Genomic DNA, 20,053 nt, shown 5'->3' on the forward strand with positions numbered 1-20,053 from the left:
CCCTTTACCATTATTCACCAGAGTGGAAATGAGAGACATTAAGAAAAATATCTTTCTTTTTCTGAATTAAAAAAAAATGAATTTTTTTCTTTCATTTATTCTACATATTATACATTCATTTTAAAATCCTACATTTAAAAATTAGAACCCAATCTTAATCGCTGTGTTTGATTTCTACTTTAATATTGTTCGAAGACATTACACAAGTGTCACATGAGATTGAAATAGGAAATATGAGAAAGTATTGCTGCCATTCAAATAGCTCTTGAAATTTGGAAGCTACGTGAAATGTGCAAAGGTCGTAGATTTGGGAGATGTAGTTTGGGCTGAAATAATCTTGAATTATTCAAATAAAGATCCATAACTTTATCCCAGTCTTCTAGCCTCCATAAATCTTTTGATTTACATATATTAATCACTTCACATAAATCTTCCTAAGTCTGTGGGAGAGACTCTTCATTACATTTTCTTTGTAAGGGGCCAGTTACTGATTTCCTTCCAGTTTATTTAAAATATTATGCCGAGAAGTCATAGAGAGCGGAGTATTTTTTCATAAATGGAGGTCTGGAGGGCAAAATTTGTGTTAGGTCCTCAAAACTCACTTCCATTTTGCAGTAGGGAGACATAGATTGGGCTTTTAAAGTTTTGATTCAGGTCCTAGGACGTAAAATACAGTTACCGAGTTTTTATTAAAGGAAAATACAGTCCAGTGGGAGATTTAGGCGTACTCAAATGCCCTACCTGGCAATGATTCTTTCTTGCAAAAAAAAAAAAAAAAGAAAGAAAGAAAGAAAATTCTACCCTTTAATATAAAAGTTTGCAATGTACTCTGTAATAATCCAGAAGTTCACGCAAACACACTTTAAAATCCTGAAATTAAACACATCTCCCAAGACGCTACAGATGGCTTTGCCTCAGGGCGGGAGCTCAGTCCGAGGGGTTTGCAGGCAGCCAAAAAGTCCAGGGGATTCCTGGTGATCCATAAAGTTTTCCTGAGATCCCACTCCCTAGGCCTAACCACCCCAGCTTCTGAAGTGCAGAGCCGAGGCAGCCAAGGGAGAGGCACAGCACACGTTGTGTTAAATAAATCCGGGAGCGGGGAGGATGATCAGGCTGCCGCGCGAACATGAGAACCTCTCCTGGCGCGGAGAGGCGAGTTAGAAAGATGCTAAGGCTTCCTAGGTGAGGAGCAACAGCATCCTCTGCCTCCAGCCAGCAGCGCATTCGGAGTCAACTGCAGCTCGCATCCAGAGAGAGGAAGGTGGGACAGGAGGAGGTGGGAGAGGGGGAGAGAAAAAAAAAAAAAGAGCTGGGGAAGGGAGGGGGCGAACCAACCCGAGTAAGCGGGAGAGCCGCGCGCGGGGGGGAGGCGGGGATGCGCGGAGCGCGCCCGGCGCTGGGCGCTGACTGGACCGCTCCAGACGGCGGCGCGTGCGGCGGCTCCTGAAGGCAGCGAGTCGGCCGAGCCCGGCTGCGTTTCCAGCAGGAGCCGCGAGCACCGAGCGGGCTCACAGCAAGGTGATGTGCCGGGAAGCATTCTTTTCCCCACTCGGGCTGCAGCCGCTGGGGCTTCCTTCCCGATGCCCCCACTTCTCCTCCCCCGGGTCTGCGGGTCTGCATGGGTGCATGTGCGTGCGTGTGTGTGTGTGTGCGCGAGCGCCCAGGTTTGGGGGGCGAAACCTAAGGGAGGGGACACCCTGTCTCTGCTCGTCTCCTCCTCCATCTGCCTCCGTCGTTGCTCATGCATGTTTTCCAGGGTCTCCTCGGTCTTCGTACCCCTTGTTTGATACGGTCTCCCCCCCAACCCCCGCCCCTCGGTTGTATTTCCTTCCCCAGATGCTCAAGGTGCCGGCCGTACTGTGCGTGTGTGCAGCCGCTTGGTGCAGTCAGGCTCTCGCGGCCGCCGCGGCGCTGGCTGCGGCCGGGGGGCGGTCGGACGGCGGTAATTTTCTGGATGATAAACAATGGCTCACCACGATCTCTCAGTATGACAAGGAAGTCGGACAGTGGAACAAATTCCGAGACGTAAGTGCCGCGCGCCCGCATCCGCGGACCCACGAGCGCGCCGCTGCGGGGCCGGGGCGGCGGCGGCCGGGGCTGGGTGGGGGGCAGTGGTCTCGCTTTCCCGAGCAGCCGGGTCGAAGGAGACGAGGCTGCGCGCCGCGGCTGGAGAAGTTGGCGGTTCCGGTGCCCCCTCCTGGCTGGTGCAAGGGGAAGAGTTTCCTGGCCGGCGGCACAGGAGTTCAGGTCTCCCCGGGCTCCCCATCTTCCTCCCAGCACCCCGCTCTCCCACTGTGGACCTCCCCTCCCGGCCTCCGAAGGTTTGCAAAGTGCTGTCTTTTCCCTTCTCAACTTTTGAATGGTATTTCTGGCTCTAGTAAACACAGCAGATGTGCTTTTTGCGAGGTAATGCTCCTAAAGTAAGTAGGATCGATCCCGTTACTAATGGTCCATTAAGGAATTGGAGGGAGGAGGTAGGAAGATGTAAGATTTATAAATGCCCGCTCTCCGAGGGTGGGAGGTTGTTTGGCGGCACCAGTGGGTAGAAGTTGAACTGCTCCTTGATTACATAAAATTGCTCATCAGATTTGTGCTTCGGCATTAACTTTAATACAGAACATGTTTACAGTGCATTCGATTGAGTTTTATTCCAAAATGAATCCCTGGCGTAAAATCTGCGGGGCGAGGGGATCGGGTGGCAGGGACTTCAGCAGGTGGTAGCGATGAAACGGTTAAACTGTAAGCTCCCCTGGGGGATTTCCCTAAAGGGCTATTAAGGTGGAGCCAGGTTTTAAGAGTGGAAGCTAATTTGGAGCCTGGAGGCTGTGATTTGCAAGTCATTTTTTTTCCCCTCACCCTGATCTGAATGAAGCTGCCTAAAGGGCTGTCTCAGCGTCATGAGCGCGGTACACCTCCGCGCGTGTAACTTAGTTATCCCGGACAGGAGGTTGATTACCGCCCCCAGCCGACCCCTGGGACCCAGAAGGCCTGAAAGGAAGCCAACGTGATTCACACGCATATTGGCAACCCTTACTGTGAGTGACATTTGAGAGGATCTCTCGTGGAGTCCATCTGCAGTACACTATGTGCCTATGAGTGAACTTTTCATCAGTTCACACTCTATCACGATTTGGGGAAACAAATGGAAGCTTAGACTCATCTTCATCCTGGCTCCTGTACCCCATCTCCCAGCACCCCTCTATTGAAATAACTTACAAGCCAGGGACTCCTGAACAAGCCCCGATTTTTACTTTAAAATTAGAAGTAGCTCATTGATACTAGGCATGGGTAGAGGGATGAAAAATGATAATGATAATACTTAATGGAGAGCTTTGCTTACATGCTTTATGAACAAGGCTTAAACATTTTATTGCTAAAAGAATGCTTTTATAAGAGCAAACCCCCATACACGTTTGTTTTATATTAGTTTTAGGCGTTGAATGCAGTCAAAAAAGCAGGCAAGTGAATGAGCCATTTGTCAACCTGGGCAAGAATTTCTGTTTATCATGCCCTCATTTAAAAGAAAAAAAAAATCGAACATTTTGACAGTATTTAAACGATGCGTCACATTATGACGTTTCATTTCTTAATGGCTGCTTTAAGACATCTTAAAAGTGAATTTTAGCCTCTAAATTTTATTTTAAATCTTAACTATCTTAGTACTTTCTGACTTTATTCATATTACTTTATGGAATTATTAAGAGCTTGGGAAGTTTGGAAATGTGTTCGATTTAAACTACGTAGGCAAGCTTACTTGCCTAAAAGAAACATTGTAGGATTTATTCAGCCAGCTTCTAGAGTATTTATTGCTATAATATTTTCAGTTATTCTTATGTGATCTCTGGGGGAAAATCCATCAGAATTATATGTTAAATTTAAGTAAAGGATTTACCGAAATATTTTTAGTAAATACCTGTTTTGATATATATATGCAATATATGAAAATATAACAATGATTTAGTTGAAAACCTTATTTGAGGTTTTACATAACCATTTAGTAAGACAATTACATTTTTGTAAGGATGACTTCCGGAGGGCGTAGAGAAGATAAATCCTGTCTTTCCCTCCCTTTAACTACCTGTTGCTTGTTATTAACATGATATAATGTATGCTGACAGTGTGACTTCTCAACACAGAATGCAAAATACTCAATACTTATTCAGACCTTCCAATCCACTGCTAATTTACATATTTTCATGCCCCTTTTTGGGAAACATTAGCTTAATATTTTTATGTATCTTCCAGGATGTTGTTTTTTATTTTTTTAGTTCATTTTCATTTGGAAGCCTATGGTTATGAGGCATTTCCTGAAATAAATCCGTCCTGCATAAATCTACCTTTAAATCTTCTGCATTGGCCTTGATATCTTAAGTAATGGATTTGCATACTCAGTTTATATAAAGGCAAAGAAAAAGGAAACTTGAAGCTTTTCTTATAGAAACACGTTAACTGACATTTAGATTTAGTGCTTTTGTCCCATAAAAATGCAATTAATTTCATTTAGAAAAAAACTTTGGATGATTTAGCATAATTGACACTAGACTTAATTTTTACCTTTCTTCATGTGACTGTTTTATAGTTGATATTATTTTATAAGTAGCTCCTTGATAAGAGTGTGAACTATATCTCCTCTTGAATTATGTTTGAAAACTATTGGGAATAATGCCTGATAATAAAATTCATCGTCATATTTAATTGAATGGTTTTTTAACATATGTACTCTATACATGTTATATGCAATATAAGCATATAAATATAGCTTACAAATGATCAAACTGTAGGAATAAGGAGCATGGATAAGAAGTGTCACCTGAGAGTATATGAATGTAAGAAGCCCTGTCACTGATGACTCATTTTCTCAATTTCCTGAGTATAAAAAACAGAGCAATAATAAACCTGAAAGCCAGCTACGGCAAGTATGTATTAAAATAGAAGAACCTTCCAAATAATTTTGACCACTTTATACTAGCAATGCTCTTTGAATTAAGTTTTGTTGCCCTTTAAAGTCTACGAAATGTCATTATATAGATATAGAAAATTTTTATCCTTTTGAAAATGATTAATACATTTGGTTATTAGTATACAAATACCTGAAGAGATTTTAATCCCTATGTTTTAGGAACAATAGAAATTTAATATAAAAATATAGTGAAGTTAATACATTTAAAAATAAGTATAGTAACTAGAACCATCATGTTACATTTGGGGTATTATTACGTGTTTTTAAAATAAAACAAAGGAACGAAAAACCTGGGGATCATTTTGAGTATCATTTTTAATGATTACCATTTGTGTTGCAAAACTTACCGTCAAGTTTACATTTGTCGTTTAAATCAGCAGTCCCTAACCCTTTCGGCACTAGGGACCGGTGCTCCTATGAGAATCTAATGCCTGATGATCTGAGGTGGAGCTGAGGCTGTGATGCTAGCTAGCCCTGGGGAGTAGCTGCGGATACAGATGAAGTTTCTTGGGCTTACAGGCCACTTACCTCCTGCCTGCTGGGTGACCCTGTTCTGAACAGGTCACGGATTGGTATCTGTCCATGGCCCCGGGGGTTGGGGACCCCTGCCTTTAGTGATTTTTGATACTCTTTTGATGTTTTGAAAGATATAGTCAGGTTTACAATTTAACTTTAAAAATTCAATCCGAATATATGTTAAAGGACATGTAAAATATGAAAATGTAAAATGTAGGTTGAAGTGTCTCAGAGGCACTTAAATTATACATTGACTTTAAAAAAAAAATGCCTGATTTGGATATATGGAACAGTATGTAAGTTTTTCTTAACTTCTTTATTTCCTTTTTTCATCTGAGTTGAGGTTCAAGAGTGCACAGATTATTTGAGATAATGGCCGATGGGGAGGGATATTTCCTGGCACTTAGTGGCTGCAGAGGAATTAAAGCCCCTGGGAGTCTATCAACTTTTAGTGCTCTCAGTAAGTAAATAAAACAATTGGTTTCTAGGCCTACTCACACTATTTCTTTAAATGGCATCAAAATTCCAACAGTGAGAATCTTTAAAGAATACTCTCTCAGTACTTTCCTGAGATTTACGATGCACCCCGGTTGTGCTTCTTGAATAGCCAGCGTACTGTTAGCACAGAGGGCTCCCTCCTTTGTGATACATTTTCTTTTTTTTTCAAAATTAAATTTCCTATCGAGATATAATTGATAAATAAAATTGTGTATATTTAAGGTATACAGCGCAATGATTTCATGTTTACAGTATATTTACACACACAAACGATAACCTTTGTGATACATTAATAGCAGGCAAGAAAGTTTTACTACTTTATTGTTTAACAATATGTACCAAAGGTAAATGAAAGAATTATTAATAATTTGGAGAACAAAGGAAACTACTATTCTCTGTGATCAGAGCACTTTCTCAATGATGGATAACCAGTTGTGATGAAAAACACATTTTCAGTGTTTCTCACTACGAAACAAAATTTTTTACTGTGGTAACTGTTACCTGTATTTTGTCATAGTTGAGAACACGAGATCCCCGTGGGAATTCTTCATAGTTGATTTGTTGCATTTTCATGAGGAGTGTTTCTCTCTCTCTTTTGATGACTGTGGGCCATATTGTATTTAAAAATTCACGAAAACTTTTGTATACAGTGTACATATTTCCAGATCAGAGCTGGTAAAGACTATAGCATGCAAGGGTCTTGATATTAGATTGTTACTCATATTGCTTAAGTCATGCAGGGGTATAGTAAAGAGAGGCCATTGACTGCTGGAGACAGCGTTAGGTGGTCTTTGAAGACTCTGGGGCCAATGAGTTACTGCAGCAGTCATGGGCTACCTGGCCCCATGCAATGTCCTGAACCCTAGCCTTGCCATCTGGGTCCTAGTTAAGCAATGGTGTGGTACAACTTCCATATCCCTATTTCTTAACCACACCACCTACCTCCATCACCACTATCACCCTCACCAGTCAGGGGTTAAGACTGGTTTTGTCAAGTCAGATGTCATATGAGGAAGGCAGGTCGGAGAATGCCCACTGATCTGCTAGTTTCTGGAGAGGGACTCTTAGGTAGAGTTGGTATCACATTGTCAGACCCCAGCAGGAAGTCTGTATTAAGTATAAAATTTAGTCAATTTGCTGTGGGTTCATTCTAACAGATAGAACTTATAGGGAAGTACATGATACTTTTAACTCTCCAGCTCTCATAACTTCTAGTGAATTATTAGGAAAATGTAATTAAGTGGATAGATAAATAAATTACTCTGTGTATGTGCATCTGTCTGTATATTGTATATGTTTATAGGTATGTCTGTATACCTCTATACATAACTGTACAAGTATACATACTTTATGTGTGTATACATGTGCGTCTTCAAACAGAAAACAGATGAGATAATTGGAAATCCAAAATGATTGTATATTATTGTATTATAGATATTATTTTATATGCTAATATTAATATTATTAGCACATATAATATTGCATCTCAAAAATTCAGAACACAATCTCATTTGCTGTTATATGTGTGGTCACTGTGTGTGCCTTCCTGGTCTTGTGGGAAGTCAGCTTGTTTGAGATTACATGCCTAAACTTTTTAGCTTGATGGACTTAAAGAACATCCTGTACTGCTATAAAAACATTTATTTTCCTACTCTTATAATAAGACTACAATGAGACTGCATTTAGATCTCATGACTCTGACTCAGGAACATTTTATGTTCTTATACAACTCTAGATTTCATGATCTGGGCCAGAATTATTTTATGTATGTATTTTTAAAGGCCGATCTGTGAATCGTCTGCACATACTGTCTATCTCCTATGAGCTCCTGCAGTACTTACCTGCATTTTTCCCATTTAGGAAATCCCTTTTATATTTTCTACTTCCAGTTTACAGATTTTGCTACCCTATTAGATTCTGAACTCTGCACAGCTCTACAATGTAGTCTCTTCCCCTCAAAATCCTACAGTTCACCTGGCATTAGTATAGTGACTGGGTCAGTGCTAGCATTAGAAAAATAAATATCTACTAAGTGAAGGAACATTGTATTAAATATACATTGTCAACTGAACGGTCCTTAACTAACGGCCTTTAGAACTCTATTGCTTTTTATTGACCATTTCTATTTCTGACCACCTGTAGTGCAGTTTTATAATTTGAATGAAAATTTAACTTATGTAAAATATAAGATTTCAAGTACTAAATTGACTTAGTTCGTAAGTTCCCAAATGCATGTCAATGGAAATGCTTCGCCAAAAGCGTCGCATTCATTTTTAGAGTGGTAACAGTAGATGGTAATGGTATGTATCTCGGTGCTCCCTCGGCCAGTTCGTCCAGTTCTTTTTCTATGGCTTCCCTTTGACCCCATCATTTCTATGCTCTGAAGTCTTTAAATGCTTTTTGCTGCCTACTAGGTAATATCAAAGGCCAGTATCTTTCCTGTCTTCTTCAACTGCTTCACTGCAACGAAAGGCTATGTGGATGAATCCAGATGTGTCACAGACCAGATTTATTTATTTGCTTCTGCTTCACTTACAATTGCCAATTTATTAGTTAGAGACAGATCAAGTTCCTGCAGTTATTGCAATTAGTTTCTGCAATCCGAGTGCCTGAATTAAGATAGAATTTTATTTCTCAACCATGTAACCATCAGGAAGTGGGCTGTCTAGGCCTCGACTTTCAGCATTAACCTCTCAGGGTTCTTTATAAATTGTCGTTTCCTATTGAACCGGAAGGATTTAAGAGAAAGTCTAGGAGACGTAGCTTACTCCAGAAGTGACCTGAGAGTTGTACATAACTTCTATGTGTATTCCGAAGGCCTACACTTAGTGACGTGGCCATTGCTAGCTACAAAGGAAGTTGGGAAATGTCATCCCTAATGGAAAGGATCGACACTAAAAGAAAAAAAAAGAAAGGAAGGAAGGAAGGAAGGAAGGAAAGAAAGGAGAAAGCGAAGATGGTACTGGGAGGAAAATACTGGTAATGTATCTGTTTCAACATCTGACTATCTCTTGAAAATATCCTCTTTACCCAGTGATAGAAATTTTTATCATTCCCTGTTAATTGTTTGCCTTGCCTTCAATCTCTTCTTCTTCCTAATTCCATATTCTTTATCCCCTATGAATGGTAGAACTGGAGCATCTGGTCCCTAAGATTGAGGTCAAATAGTGCTGTGCTCCTGTCTAAGAGGAAAAGCTGCAGGTGAGAACCAAAGCAGAGCCTCCACGTAGGATTTGAAGGAGCATCTGTACCTGATGACTAGTTCTATTGTCTAGTGAAATTGTTTAGCATTGTCTTTTCTAGTTATCTTTGGTCATAGGTCCAGAGTGCCCTATGTGAGGTAGATAATGGTGATTAGTGGAAAGGAATTAGAATTTCCATGTTATTCTCCTTAATTGAAGGACAGAATACTCTCTGTAGCAAAGGCTGTGTTTTCTATGATGCAGAAAAAGGCAAGTACCTACCATTAACATAAAGTAGCTTTCCCTGAAATAAATTTTAAAAAAGGATGCCATTGCTGGATTCATGTAGCTCTCAGTCCTGGAAGCAAATAAAACAAATTTTTTTTTTTTTTTTTTTTTTTTTAGCAATAGTCGTTAAATAACATCATTTCATTCAACATCATTTTGTTATAACGTTGATGAGGGGAAAAAAATCAATTCTCGGCCTGGAGCCACAGTTCATGTAGGGTTTGCACGTTCTCCCCATGTCTATGTGAATTTTCTCTAGGGATTCTGGCTTCCTCCCACATCGTAAAGATGTGCACGTTAGGTGATTGACATGTCTATTTAAATCGTTCCAGTCTGAGTGAGTGGTGGTGTGAGTGCGCCCTGCGTGGAAGGGCATCTGTCCAGGATGGGGTCCTGCCTTGTGCCTTAAGATATAGGGAGAGAGGCTCAGACCACCTCCGGTCCTGAACAGGAATCAAAGAGTTGGCAAATAATGATCTTACTGGTTTTTATTATTCTTAAATGTATGTATAGCTCACTTTTATTTCAGTGTTTAATACTAGAAGTGTTTTGGGTCTTGAGAAATTTGGTGATGTTTTTCTGACCAGAAATACGCTGTAAGAACTTAACTCTTGTTTATATCAGTTAGCTTATGGTAACATTGGTCGATATGTTTCTGTTATTTCTCTTAATGTCAGTTTCTAAGAACTTATGGATGAGGCTAATAGAGAACTTACTTATCTCTGGGACAGTTTATAAGATAGAAACTGCACCAGGTCCGATTTTCCAGAGGTGCCATAGAGGGTTAAGGCTTTCAGTCTTTTTTCTTGACATCAGAGGTGGCTGACGGCTCCGATGGCTGAGCTCCTGCCTGGATCATAAGCAAAGATGGTGAATTGTACTATTTGTCCATCAGGTTTTTTAAAAGAGATCCGTGACTCTCGCCTTCTTAATACTTCATACTTGTGAAATGAAAACTTTAGTATTTGTTCATTCTTTTTCCATACATATATTTATGGCACAATTATTTTACAAATAGTGATTATATAATTTTTGCTTAAAATTTTATTCACGCTTATATTAGAATATCTTATAATTAAGTTAATAATAGTAATAATACTATAGTGTTCAAATATACAAGGTTGAAAGGTAGGTAAAAAGTCTTTATAAAACCATTTTGTCATTGTAGTCATGTATTTCTTCCAAAGGATTGTTGCTTTTCCTAATATCCTTCCACTGGAAGTCACCTGGCTTTCCATAGTCTACTCTAAAGCTGCTTCCTTTATCAAGAAAATAATGGCCTCATCCAGAAATGTCTACCACTTCTGAATGTTGATAGCAGATTTTTCTATTCAGAATCTAGGGATAATGGCCTAATCCAAATTTTTATTCTGTCCTTCAGAAATAGCCATGATACTTCATTAGTTCATTTAATGGTTTTAAAAGTAATCACATTTAAAAAAAATGATTTTGAGAATTTGAGTGAGATAGACTATTTCCTTTTTTATAGGTAGTTCGTGTGCTTTGGATATTTTTAATCATTATCATCACTCTTATTATAAAATAGAGATAATTGAAGAAAATTCAGTAATCTGTTTTCGTGGCTGTTTCATTAGAAACAATATTGATTTTTAAAATTATGTTATTTAACTATGTGGAAAAGAAATTTTTAAGTAACTTGCTGTTGCAGCAATCTGTGGTTTTATTTTTTTGTTAGATTTTATCATCTGATAGTTTGGTTTACTACTGATATAAATTAGAAAGAGAATTTAAATTTAGTGTATATATGCTTTCTACACCTCAGTACCTAACAAGTGGCAAATATACGAATTTTTGTTTCTACCCCCCATAGCTTTCTTTTATGCTATTTACTATTACTTAGGGATTAAGTGTATGCCATGTGCCTATTTTCAGATGATTGTTTCAATATTTTGTCAATTAGATAATCTGTCTTCATATTTTTTGAACACAGAAGGGCAAATAAACTTTTTGAAGTTTGCTAGATTATTTTTTATAATGGTGATCCTCTTATTTCTCTATTTTATTCTCTGAAAACTCTAACCGTCTGCCAATTATGTTGAAATAAAAAACTCTAATTATGTAATATATATATATAATCACAAAAATATCAAATATAATATAAATGGAAAAATCGACGGCAGGGAAACTAGGCTCAAATTTATAGAAGTAAATGTAACTTTATTATGCACCATAGATAGAAATAATTTGATTATTTTAATTTAATTAATAGCTGTTACTCTAAACAAATGACTTTTAAAATAACTAAAATGGCTGAAATTTCTATATTTTATATGAATAGGCTACTCATAGTTGGACTGATGGCTAAAAATGTACTCATTCAGAATATCAAATATAAAATAAATTATAAAAATATACTAAATAATGACAGACTCTTGTCTAGATATTGATAATAATAATAAGCAATTTTATAGAGCTTATTACATGCCAGCAATATTACAATTTTTATGTATTAGTAACATCCCTGTAAGGAAGGCACAATTATTATCTCATTACATAGGTGAAGAAACTGAGGTCCAAGTCAGACAGTTAGTAAATATCAGTCAGGTATCTCTCTAGTACTGGTATTTTGGCTCCACAATCTTGTCCTTACACCCTGCAGTATAATACTTCTTGGTCTATACACACAATTTTGGGGTGTCTGTTATATGTCAGGCACTTAAAGCATTTTATCCCATTTAGTATAATATTTTAACAATATTTTATTTTTGATTGTAAAAAACATATAACATTTATTACAGTATCCACTTTTAAGCACAGTTCAGTTGTATTAAACGTAACCACTTGTTGTATAATCAATCTCTAGAACTTTTTCATCTTGCAAAACTGAAACTCTGTACCCATTAAACAACTCCCCTTTCTCCTTTTTACTATTCTCTGGCAACCACCATTTTACTTTCTGATTCTACTAATTTGATTACTTTAGGTATCTAAGAAAGCTTTTGACTTGTGGTGACTGACTTTTTTTTTTCCACGTAGCATAATGCCCTCCAGGTTCATCCATGTTAAAAATGGCAGGATTTCCGTCCTCTTTAAGGCTGAATAATATTTCACTGTGTGTTTATACCGCATTCGTTTCTCCATTCATCCATTAATGGGCAGTTGGATTACTTCCACCTCTTGGCTATTATAAAAGAGGCTGCTATGGACATGGATGTCCAAATAGCTCTTCAAGATCTGTTTTCAATTATTTAGATACATACTGTGAACTGGTATTACTGGATCATATGATAATTCTATTTAAACTTTTTAAGGCAACTTCATACTGCTGTTCATAATGGCTACACCATTTTATATTCCCCCAATAGTGCACAAGGGTTCCAACTTCTCCATGTCCTTGTCAACACTTCTTATTTTCCATTTTTTTTTTTTTGATAGTAGCCATCCTAATGGTCTTGAGGTAATATCTCATGTTTTTGATTTGTATTTCTCTTATAACTAGTGGTGTTGAGCATCTTTTCGTAATGTTGGTTGGCCATTTGTACATCATCTCTGGAGACACGTCTATTCATGTCCTTTGCTCATTTTTAATCTAAAAAGTAGACGTTATTAATCTACTTTTGAAAATAGGCAAGCTTAGTTTCAATGAGCCTAATTAACCTGCTCAGAATTAGTGAGATTTGAATCTATTCTGTCTAGCTCTAAAAATCATGTTTACTTATTTATTTATTTTCTTATTTTTTTAACATTTAACCACTTTAAAGGAATCATTACAAGCAACTCATTGGTTTTTTTTATCTTTTGAAATGTTATATTTGGTTCTTTTAAATGGTCACAATAACTGTATTTTCTTTTCTACCATACCAATCAATTGATAAGGACTTTGAATTTTTGTTACATTTAATTGAGAGGATGTTTCATACAAAATTAAAATTATTTTAATATAATTTGATTACTTTATGTTGAAGCTACAATAGAAGACTTTTAATCGCTTGTCCTTCATTAGTCTTTGAGTAAGTAACATTAGTGAATGAAAAGCAGGTAGGTAGTTGCCTAGCACATTATTCAAAGAATAACGATTATCCCTATATGCATACTACATATGAGATTGCACATTACTGACATTTTTACGAGTGAATTTTTTTGATATTACAATGCAATTCTGAATATCTTAGGTGGGCTGGACTGGTTGTTAAAAAGAATACTCATATGTTCTTACAATAGCTGTTGTTTGGCATATAAGTACAACTACAAAATCTTTGGAGAGCGGGAGGCATCGGTGTACCTAATTTTCATCCACTACAGTTGTGTATTTACTGTCAGAGTAGATCAGAGTGGAGAAGGAAGAGTGACTAATTCTTACAATTTAAGACTAGGAACTCACAAATTATTATTATATATGATCGACACCTACAAATATATTACAAGTGTCATCAGCATTGAGTGGGTTCTGAGACTGCCTACCAATTTCTGTCCATAGTAAATCGCTTGTTTTTCTATGTTTTCTTTGTTAAATTTCAAAGATTGAGGTAGTGTGGTTTACTTTAAAAAACGAAAACAAAATTGCATCATATATGTTAGAATATATCCAGCTTTTAAAATAACTTTGTTGCCTACTGATATTTTGGAGACATTTCCATCTAGAATTTCACTGAAGTTATGAAGTATGAACTATTTCCTTGAACATGGATTCTCTATTTTTAGAGTTTTGTAGCAAAAGAGCAAAATTAGCTGCCATACCGAAGAAAGTATGGCGTGAATGAAAATTCAGTGATTTTTATATTTTGTACTTACTGAAGTTAAGTAATACTGAATTTATTTGATGCTAAATTTCATATTAAGTATTCATATTAAACTAAATGGTTATTTGAAATATTCTCTGATAAAAAAAATTCAGTAAATTTATATGGTTGATTTTGGGACATTTTGAGTATTTCAGATAATTCTGTGGGCTTTTCATTCTTAGCAGAAGGAAAAGCCCATTTAGCAGGAATGAGAGGAGAGGGACCAAAAATTACAATAACTTAATCTAATTGTGTCTCCAAAACATAAAATATTACAAAGCATTATCTTCCTGAATATAGTAAAAATGCTTACTAGATATAGGTTCTAAAAATAGTAATTCGATAGCCTCTTAAACACAGCTCACTTTTACCTTTCTGTCACCAGCCTACTTTGTGACTTTCAAAATATTTACATAGGGTACTCTAGGCAGGATAGTCTGAAATATGAGCTTGCTAATTGCCCTGGCACATGGCATTAGCATCTGCTGAAGAATCAGTTTTAGAATATCAGGAGAATATTTATAGGTTTTCGTGGCATACAGTATAGTATGAAATTATAGGCAGCCTCCTAGTCTTCCAGTGAGGCTGTCTAAGGTGCCCTTGGCGACATCCGATATTCTCTCTAAATGTCCCTGAGGCAGTCAGATTCATCTAAAATGAACATTCCCTGAGGCAAAACTTTTCTAGAACATCCTATCAACAAGCATTAGACTCGAATTACCTGACAAAATTTTCTGTGATATGAAATATAATCTCTTTGAGTTGAGACATTATACACTTTACAGTTTTAAAAAACTATTGTATTTACTGACACTAAACTCTGCGAATTTAGGCAAACTCCATGCCGGTAACTGAGGAAATGCTTTTTACAGAAACTGTGAAATTTGAAAGTAACCCTAGGCAAAGTAATGTTTTTATGTAGATCAACACATTTAGCACATTATCCTCAGAGTGTCTTGTTGATTAAACATGCTAACTTTGCTTGGTAATGTTATTGTAATTTAAAATCATTTTAGAATTGAGAGTTTTCTGTTGTTTTTAAATTTTCCAAAGTAAAAAATTTAAAAACATGGTAAAATTGCCAGTGGGGAATGTCATGTTTAATTCAGATAGCAAATTCATAGTAAAGATAGGAGAAGACATTTCACATCATTTTTGGAGAATAAGAAGTCTTTGAAAAAATTTTATTTTGAATGTGTGTCATGCATCACGTTTTGGATATCACTGGGAACCACAGCAGTTTATAGGTCAGTAAATGAGATCTGGAAATCTAATTTCAGAACTGCTTTGTTTGCTCTGCGTAGCTGAAAGCCACCTGGCCTTCGCGGCCAGAAGTCTTGTGTTTATTCTCAGAATGAGTGCCCCTTTATTTACATGTGCTGTTTGCTGTGACATGTGGATTTGGGAAAGTACTAGAGGAAGCTTGCCATCGGTCTCACAGGTGACAAATGTATCTTTGGTGTTAGCCTCATGCGTGGTCTGTGAGGTTCTGAGACAGTCATTTTGGTGTTCACACACAATCACCATTTTAGTTAAAAGCAATCCACTGACTTCTGGTTGGTCTGCCTATTTGCTCTTGAATGGCTTTCAAGTTTTCTTACTCCACAGCCTTTCTTGTTGGAATCCACAATAAGTTCCTTGTAAACTGTTATTCTTAAAAGTAGTAGGCAGTTTGACATACAGGTCATCTTAGCTGTCATTAAAACATGTTTATACATAATTCTTCTACTGGAATAAGTAATTTAATTTTCATTCCTTGTTGTTGGACTAGACCGTGAAGTTTCTGACTTGTTTTTGTGGTTGAATGGACATTTTACTGTGGTTTGTGGGTTTAACTTTTTATTTTGCTTGAATGAACCTATACATTTAAATAGCTTTCTCCTAGATAGAATGATAAAAAATCCACAATTTAAAATTTTCAGGGATATAGCAATATTGCTATCGCATATAACTTCGATTGTGGAAACATCTAAGATTGAGTTTTAAAATGAACAAAAATTATGTTTACTACCAAGTTTCTTTCTTAAATGAATATTGGCTAAATCGTATAGAAACCTAATTAAGCTGTGTAAAAAACATATGATAGAATTGTGTTACACAAATTTGAAGTAGCATATTTTCCAACTTTTTCTAATATTTTAATGAGTTTTAAATGAAATAACTTTGTAAATATTATTGACCAGTTAAGAAAATTCAAGTTATTTTAAACAAGATTTTGTTTTTTCTTTCAAATTGAAATTTATTAATAAAAAGCAAATGAAATAGCACCATAAATTTCATCTCACACTGTTTAACAAACAATTTTTTTTTTTTTTTTTTTGCTCACAAAACCATTGGAATAAGGCAATCTCTGTATCTGTATTTAGTTTTGATATAGAAGTTTATTTCTATGCTCTGATCTCTTTTAATGTTTATTTTAGGATTTCCCTGTAATATTACCCAATTGTGAGTGTTTACTTCTGCAAAATAATAAAGTGTTTCTACATTTATTAAATTGGTGTTTTTCCAGAGCTAATCTCCACTGGGCCAAAAATTTGTAATTATTTTGGAGTAAAGAAACTCAGAATTCGAGGACAGCTATAACCAGTTTCCCAGAGAATGTTCAGATACATGCAAATTTGCATACGGTGTTCAGGGACCGCATAATTCTCTGCTGTGATTGTTTACAACACGGGTGTAGATGAGTTGTGCAATAAAGTCATTTCTACAGAACTTATGATAATCTTTAAATTAAAGCTGTGTAAATATGTTTAATGCTCTTGTGATGATAGGCAATGTCTTATTGAAAGTTCTTATTGAACTCTCGTCTTCCTCGCAGCCAATCCCAATCTAATCACTTGCAAGTCCCGTCAGGGTCTCCTCAGAAGTGCTACTGATCCACAACTCTTCACTTTTCCTTGGCCCAGATCCTCACTACCTTTCACTTAAGCTAGTCTTGTGGATGACCTCCATGTTTTCAGGCTTCTCTTTGCCTGCGGCATCCAATGCTTTCTTGATGAAGGAATTCTCCTCAAATAATAGCTCTGATCCTTTTGATCCTCTGTTCAAAAACTCCCACTCATCTTTTATTTTATTACAGAGTAGAATTGCATATAGCTGCAACTATAGATTACTCTCTAAAAATTTGTGAATGGGATTGCTTTCCGTGAGATAAACTGCGGAATCTCCACAAAATGGGTCAGTTCATGTAGAAGTTATAGTCATCTTAGAGGGAGATCATGTGATTCCTAAATGTTAGAGTTGGTATAAAGTGTTTGAATATCATAAAAGATACTTTGAGCAAGATTGTTCATCAGGAGTCTGAAATGAGAGAGAGGAAAATCATTTACCTCGATTAGCTTTGGCAGTGCTCAGGAGAGAGAGGCAGCATTCACTTTAAAGGTTGGTCTAATATTCTACAACTTGCGGATGATGAAAAAAATCCCTTGTCTGATTCCATGCTCACCCAGCAAACTTCTGATTTAAATGCAGCTCAGCCTCAGGGGGAGAATGTACCAGCCATGCTGACATGTGTTTTATGCTGACAGAACTAGGTTTCTGAGGCTTTGGGGCTGAAGGCCAGATCCTGGATCGTGGTAAATTCATCAAGGTGATACCATAGCGTGAGGTTTTTGGGAGGTAGCCAGGATCTTCCTGGTGACAGACAGGCCTCACCAGGAGCTTCGTATTTAAATGTCAGCACCAAATAAAATCCAAATTTCCTATCCCCAAATCTAAAAGCCCTTCACTACCTGCCTCTAAACTACATGTGTTTTCTCGTCCATATTTCCTCTTTCATTCACTCTTCACTCAGATTAAATTGGAATTATCATCTACCTTCCTGCTTTACTTTCTGCATTCTCTTTTTGTATGGCTTTCTCACAATGAACTGTTCATCTGGAATGGGAGTCCTTTGTCCTATTCTTTGTCTCTTTTCTAATTCTCATTTTTCCTGGTTCATCACATAGTCTCCTTTTTTCTCATACCTTCCATAATTTTCGCAGTCAAATACAGTCAGTCTTTCCTTTCCCTCTGTGCATTGCACTCCAGGAGTGTAGAGGGACAAATTAGTGTGTGGTTAAGCAAATGAGGATGTACCTGGTCTCTTCAGATTAAATCGATCATAGAAATTAATAGTTAATATAGGTATCAAAACCCAGATTAATACCAGTAGTAGATACACAACATTTTCTTCCTTTCTTTTTTTTTTTTTTTCCAGAGGTTTTATTAAGCATGTCATTTATGGAACCTATGTTCATTCCCAATTTTTTAGACAGTCTTTCTTAAATATCTATCTGATTTATTCATTTCAACTCTCATTTGTTTTACAAGAGGATTGTTGCTTTCAACCACTGATTTCGAACTATAGTAAATAATAAAAGGACTATTAGCAGGGGTTTGCTCCATCATCTGTGACATATTTTTGCTCTTCCAAGCAGCCAACTCCTGATCTATAATTACTATGAAAATGTCAACAGTAGGCTGCTGGATTTCTGCCATAAGTCATCATAAAAATTAGCCACCCTAAGGCAGTCTTCCAAAGCCAGGAAAAGTTTTTTCCCTGATGCTTTTTGTCTGAACCCATACTTTCTAAAAAATGAGAGTCCTAAAGATGATACATTGGTAAACTCTAAGACTCAGATGATTGATTTATTCACTGTATGTAACATACGAAGGGGATTTTTTTTTTTTTTTGAATATTCTGGAAGAGCATTTGTTGAAAAGTAACTTCTTAACCTGACTTGATAATAAAAATACAATGTTAAGAGCAATCATTTGGGAAACACCTATCGAAAAGACACACAAACTCTGGGATATATTATGTAGCCTGAGGTTTTATCTTGTGAATTAAAAAAAATATATAATTTTTTATTATCCCAAATGAAATTGAAATGACGATTTCTCACAAACTTATATTTTCTTTTTTACTTGTAATCTTATAGTGTTATGCATTCAATTTGGGAGAATCTAAAATACTAATGAAAGAGCAGATTTATAATCTATGACAGGTTAAAGTTACTTAAGAAAGATAATGACAACTACTTTGTGGCTATTTTATTCTTTAAACTATATACGGATAATAACAACAAATACAAACCCCAGATCAAGAATTACAATGACTATCTGTTCAGTGGTTTCACTCTGTCAGGCTTTGCTATTTTCTTAAAATGGTTTCTAAATTTACATCTTGGAAGACATCCTCAACCAACTATCATGGAAGCACTATCAACACTCGTAAAATCAAAAGCAGAATTCAGGCCTTTGAGAACCTAGTTTGAAATCAAGTCATGTGCTCCAATTACTGGAATATACCATAGCATTTTATAGTATAGGAGTATAGGATTAAAGTGTTTTGATTGCCTTTATAATAAAAATTCAAAGTATTCAAATCATGCAAGCTGTGCTAATGCAATAGATGAACAAATTCGTGATGAAATGTCATCTTGTAGTTTATAGTTTTGTATGGTGACTGCTTATGAACGTTGTAGTATGGTATTTTATATATAGTGTTCTTTTGTAAAATTTTTAAAGGTCCAAAAATTAAACGTTTAATTTGTCATGATTTTAGGATCTGAGGTTCATAAAACAAGATAGTCAAATTATATTAAACCCGTAATTTTTGATTTATAATTGCGTTGGTTCACAGCCTTGGAAATTCCCTCGGGTGAAATTCAGAGCTGGCCTCTCCACATTCAGAGGGCAAGGAAAAAAGCAGGCCACTCCAGATTGGTAGGCAGCAGGTTTAATAAAGAAAAGAAGTTATACGCAAGGCTTGTCTTGGGCATCAGCGAGGTGAGTAGATCTCCGTACCTATCCCACCACTATCTTAAAAGTTTATTAGAGGCCCTATGAGGTCCAGTCATGTACACAGTCCAGATGGCCTCAAC

At 36.7% G+C, this 20,053-nt stretch overlaps 1 protein-coding gene across 4 annotated transcripts in view; it reads left to right on the forward strand.

Moving 5' to 3' along the window:
- Window positions 1-1,109: 1,109 nt before the first annotated feature.
- Window positions 1,110-20,053, forward strand: part of SPOCK3 (SPARC (osteonectin), cwcv and kazal like domains proteoglycan 3) — a 304,660-nt gene continuing 285,716 nt past the window's right edge. Inside the window, exons 1-2 of one of the 4 annotated variants that reach the window (XM_016121111.2) lie at window positions 1,110-1,261; window positions 1,837-2,025. In XM_016121111.2, the coding sequence (XP_015976597.1) occupies window positions 1,837-2,025 (189 nt within the window). In that variant the 5' untranslated portion in view covers window positions 1,110-1,261. Of the gene's footprint in view, window positions 1,262-1,385; window positions 1,519-1,836; window positions 2,026-2,183; window positions 2,322-20,053 lie in introns of those variants that run through there. The other 3 variants (XM_016121110.2, XM_016121113.2, XM_016121114.2) reach the window with 3 other exon arrangements.

This window comes from Rousettus aegyptiacus, unplaced genomic scaffold (assembly GCF_014176215.1).
Source record: "Rousettus aegyptiacus isolate mRouAeg1 unplaced genomic scaffold, mRouAeg1.p scaffold_m13_p_16, whole genome shotgun sequence".
Taxonomy (NCBI): domain Eukaryota; kingdom Metazoa; phylum Chordata; class Mammalia; order Chiroptera; family Pteropodidae; genus Rousettus; species Rousettus aegyptiacus.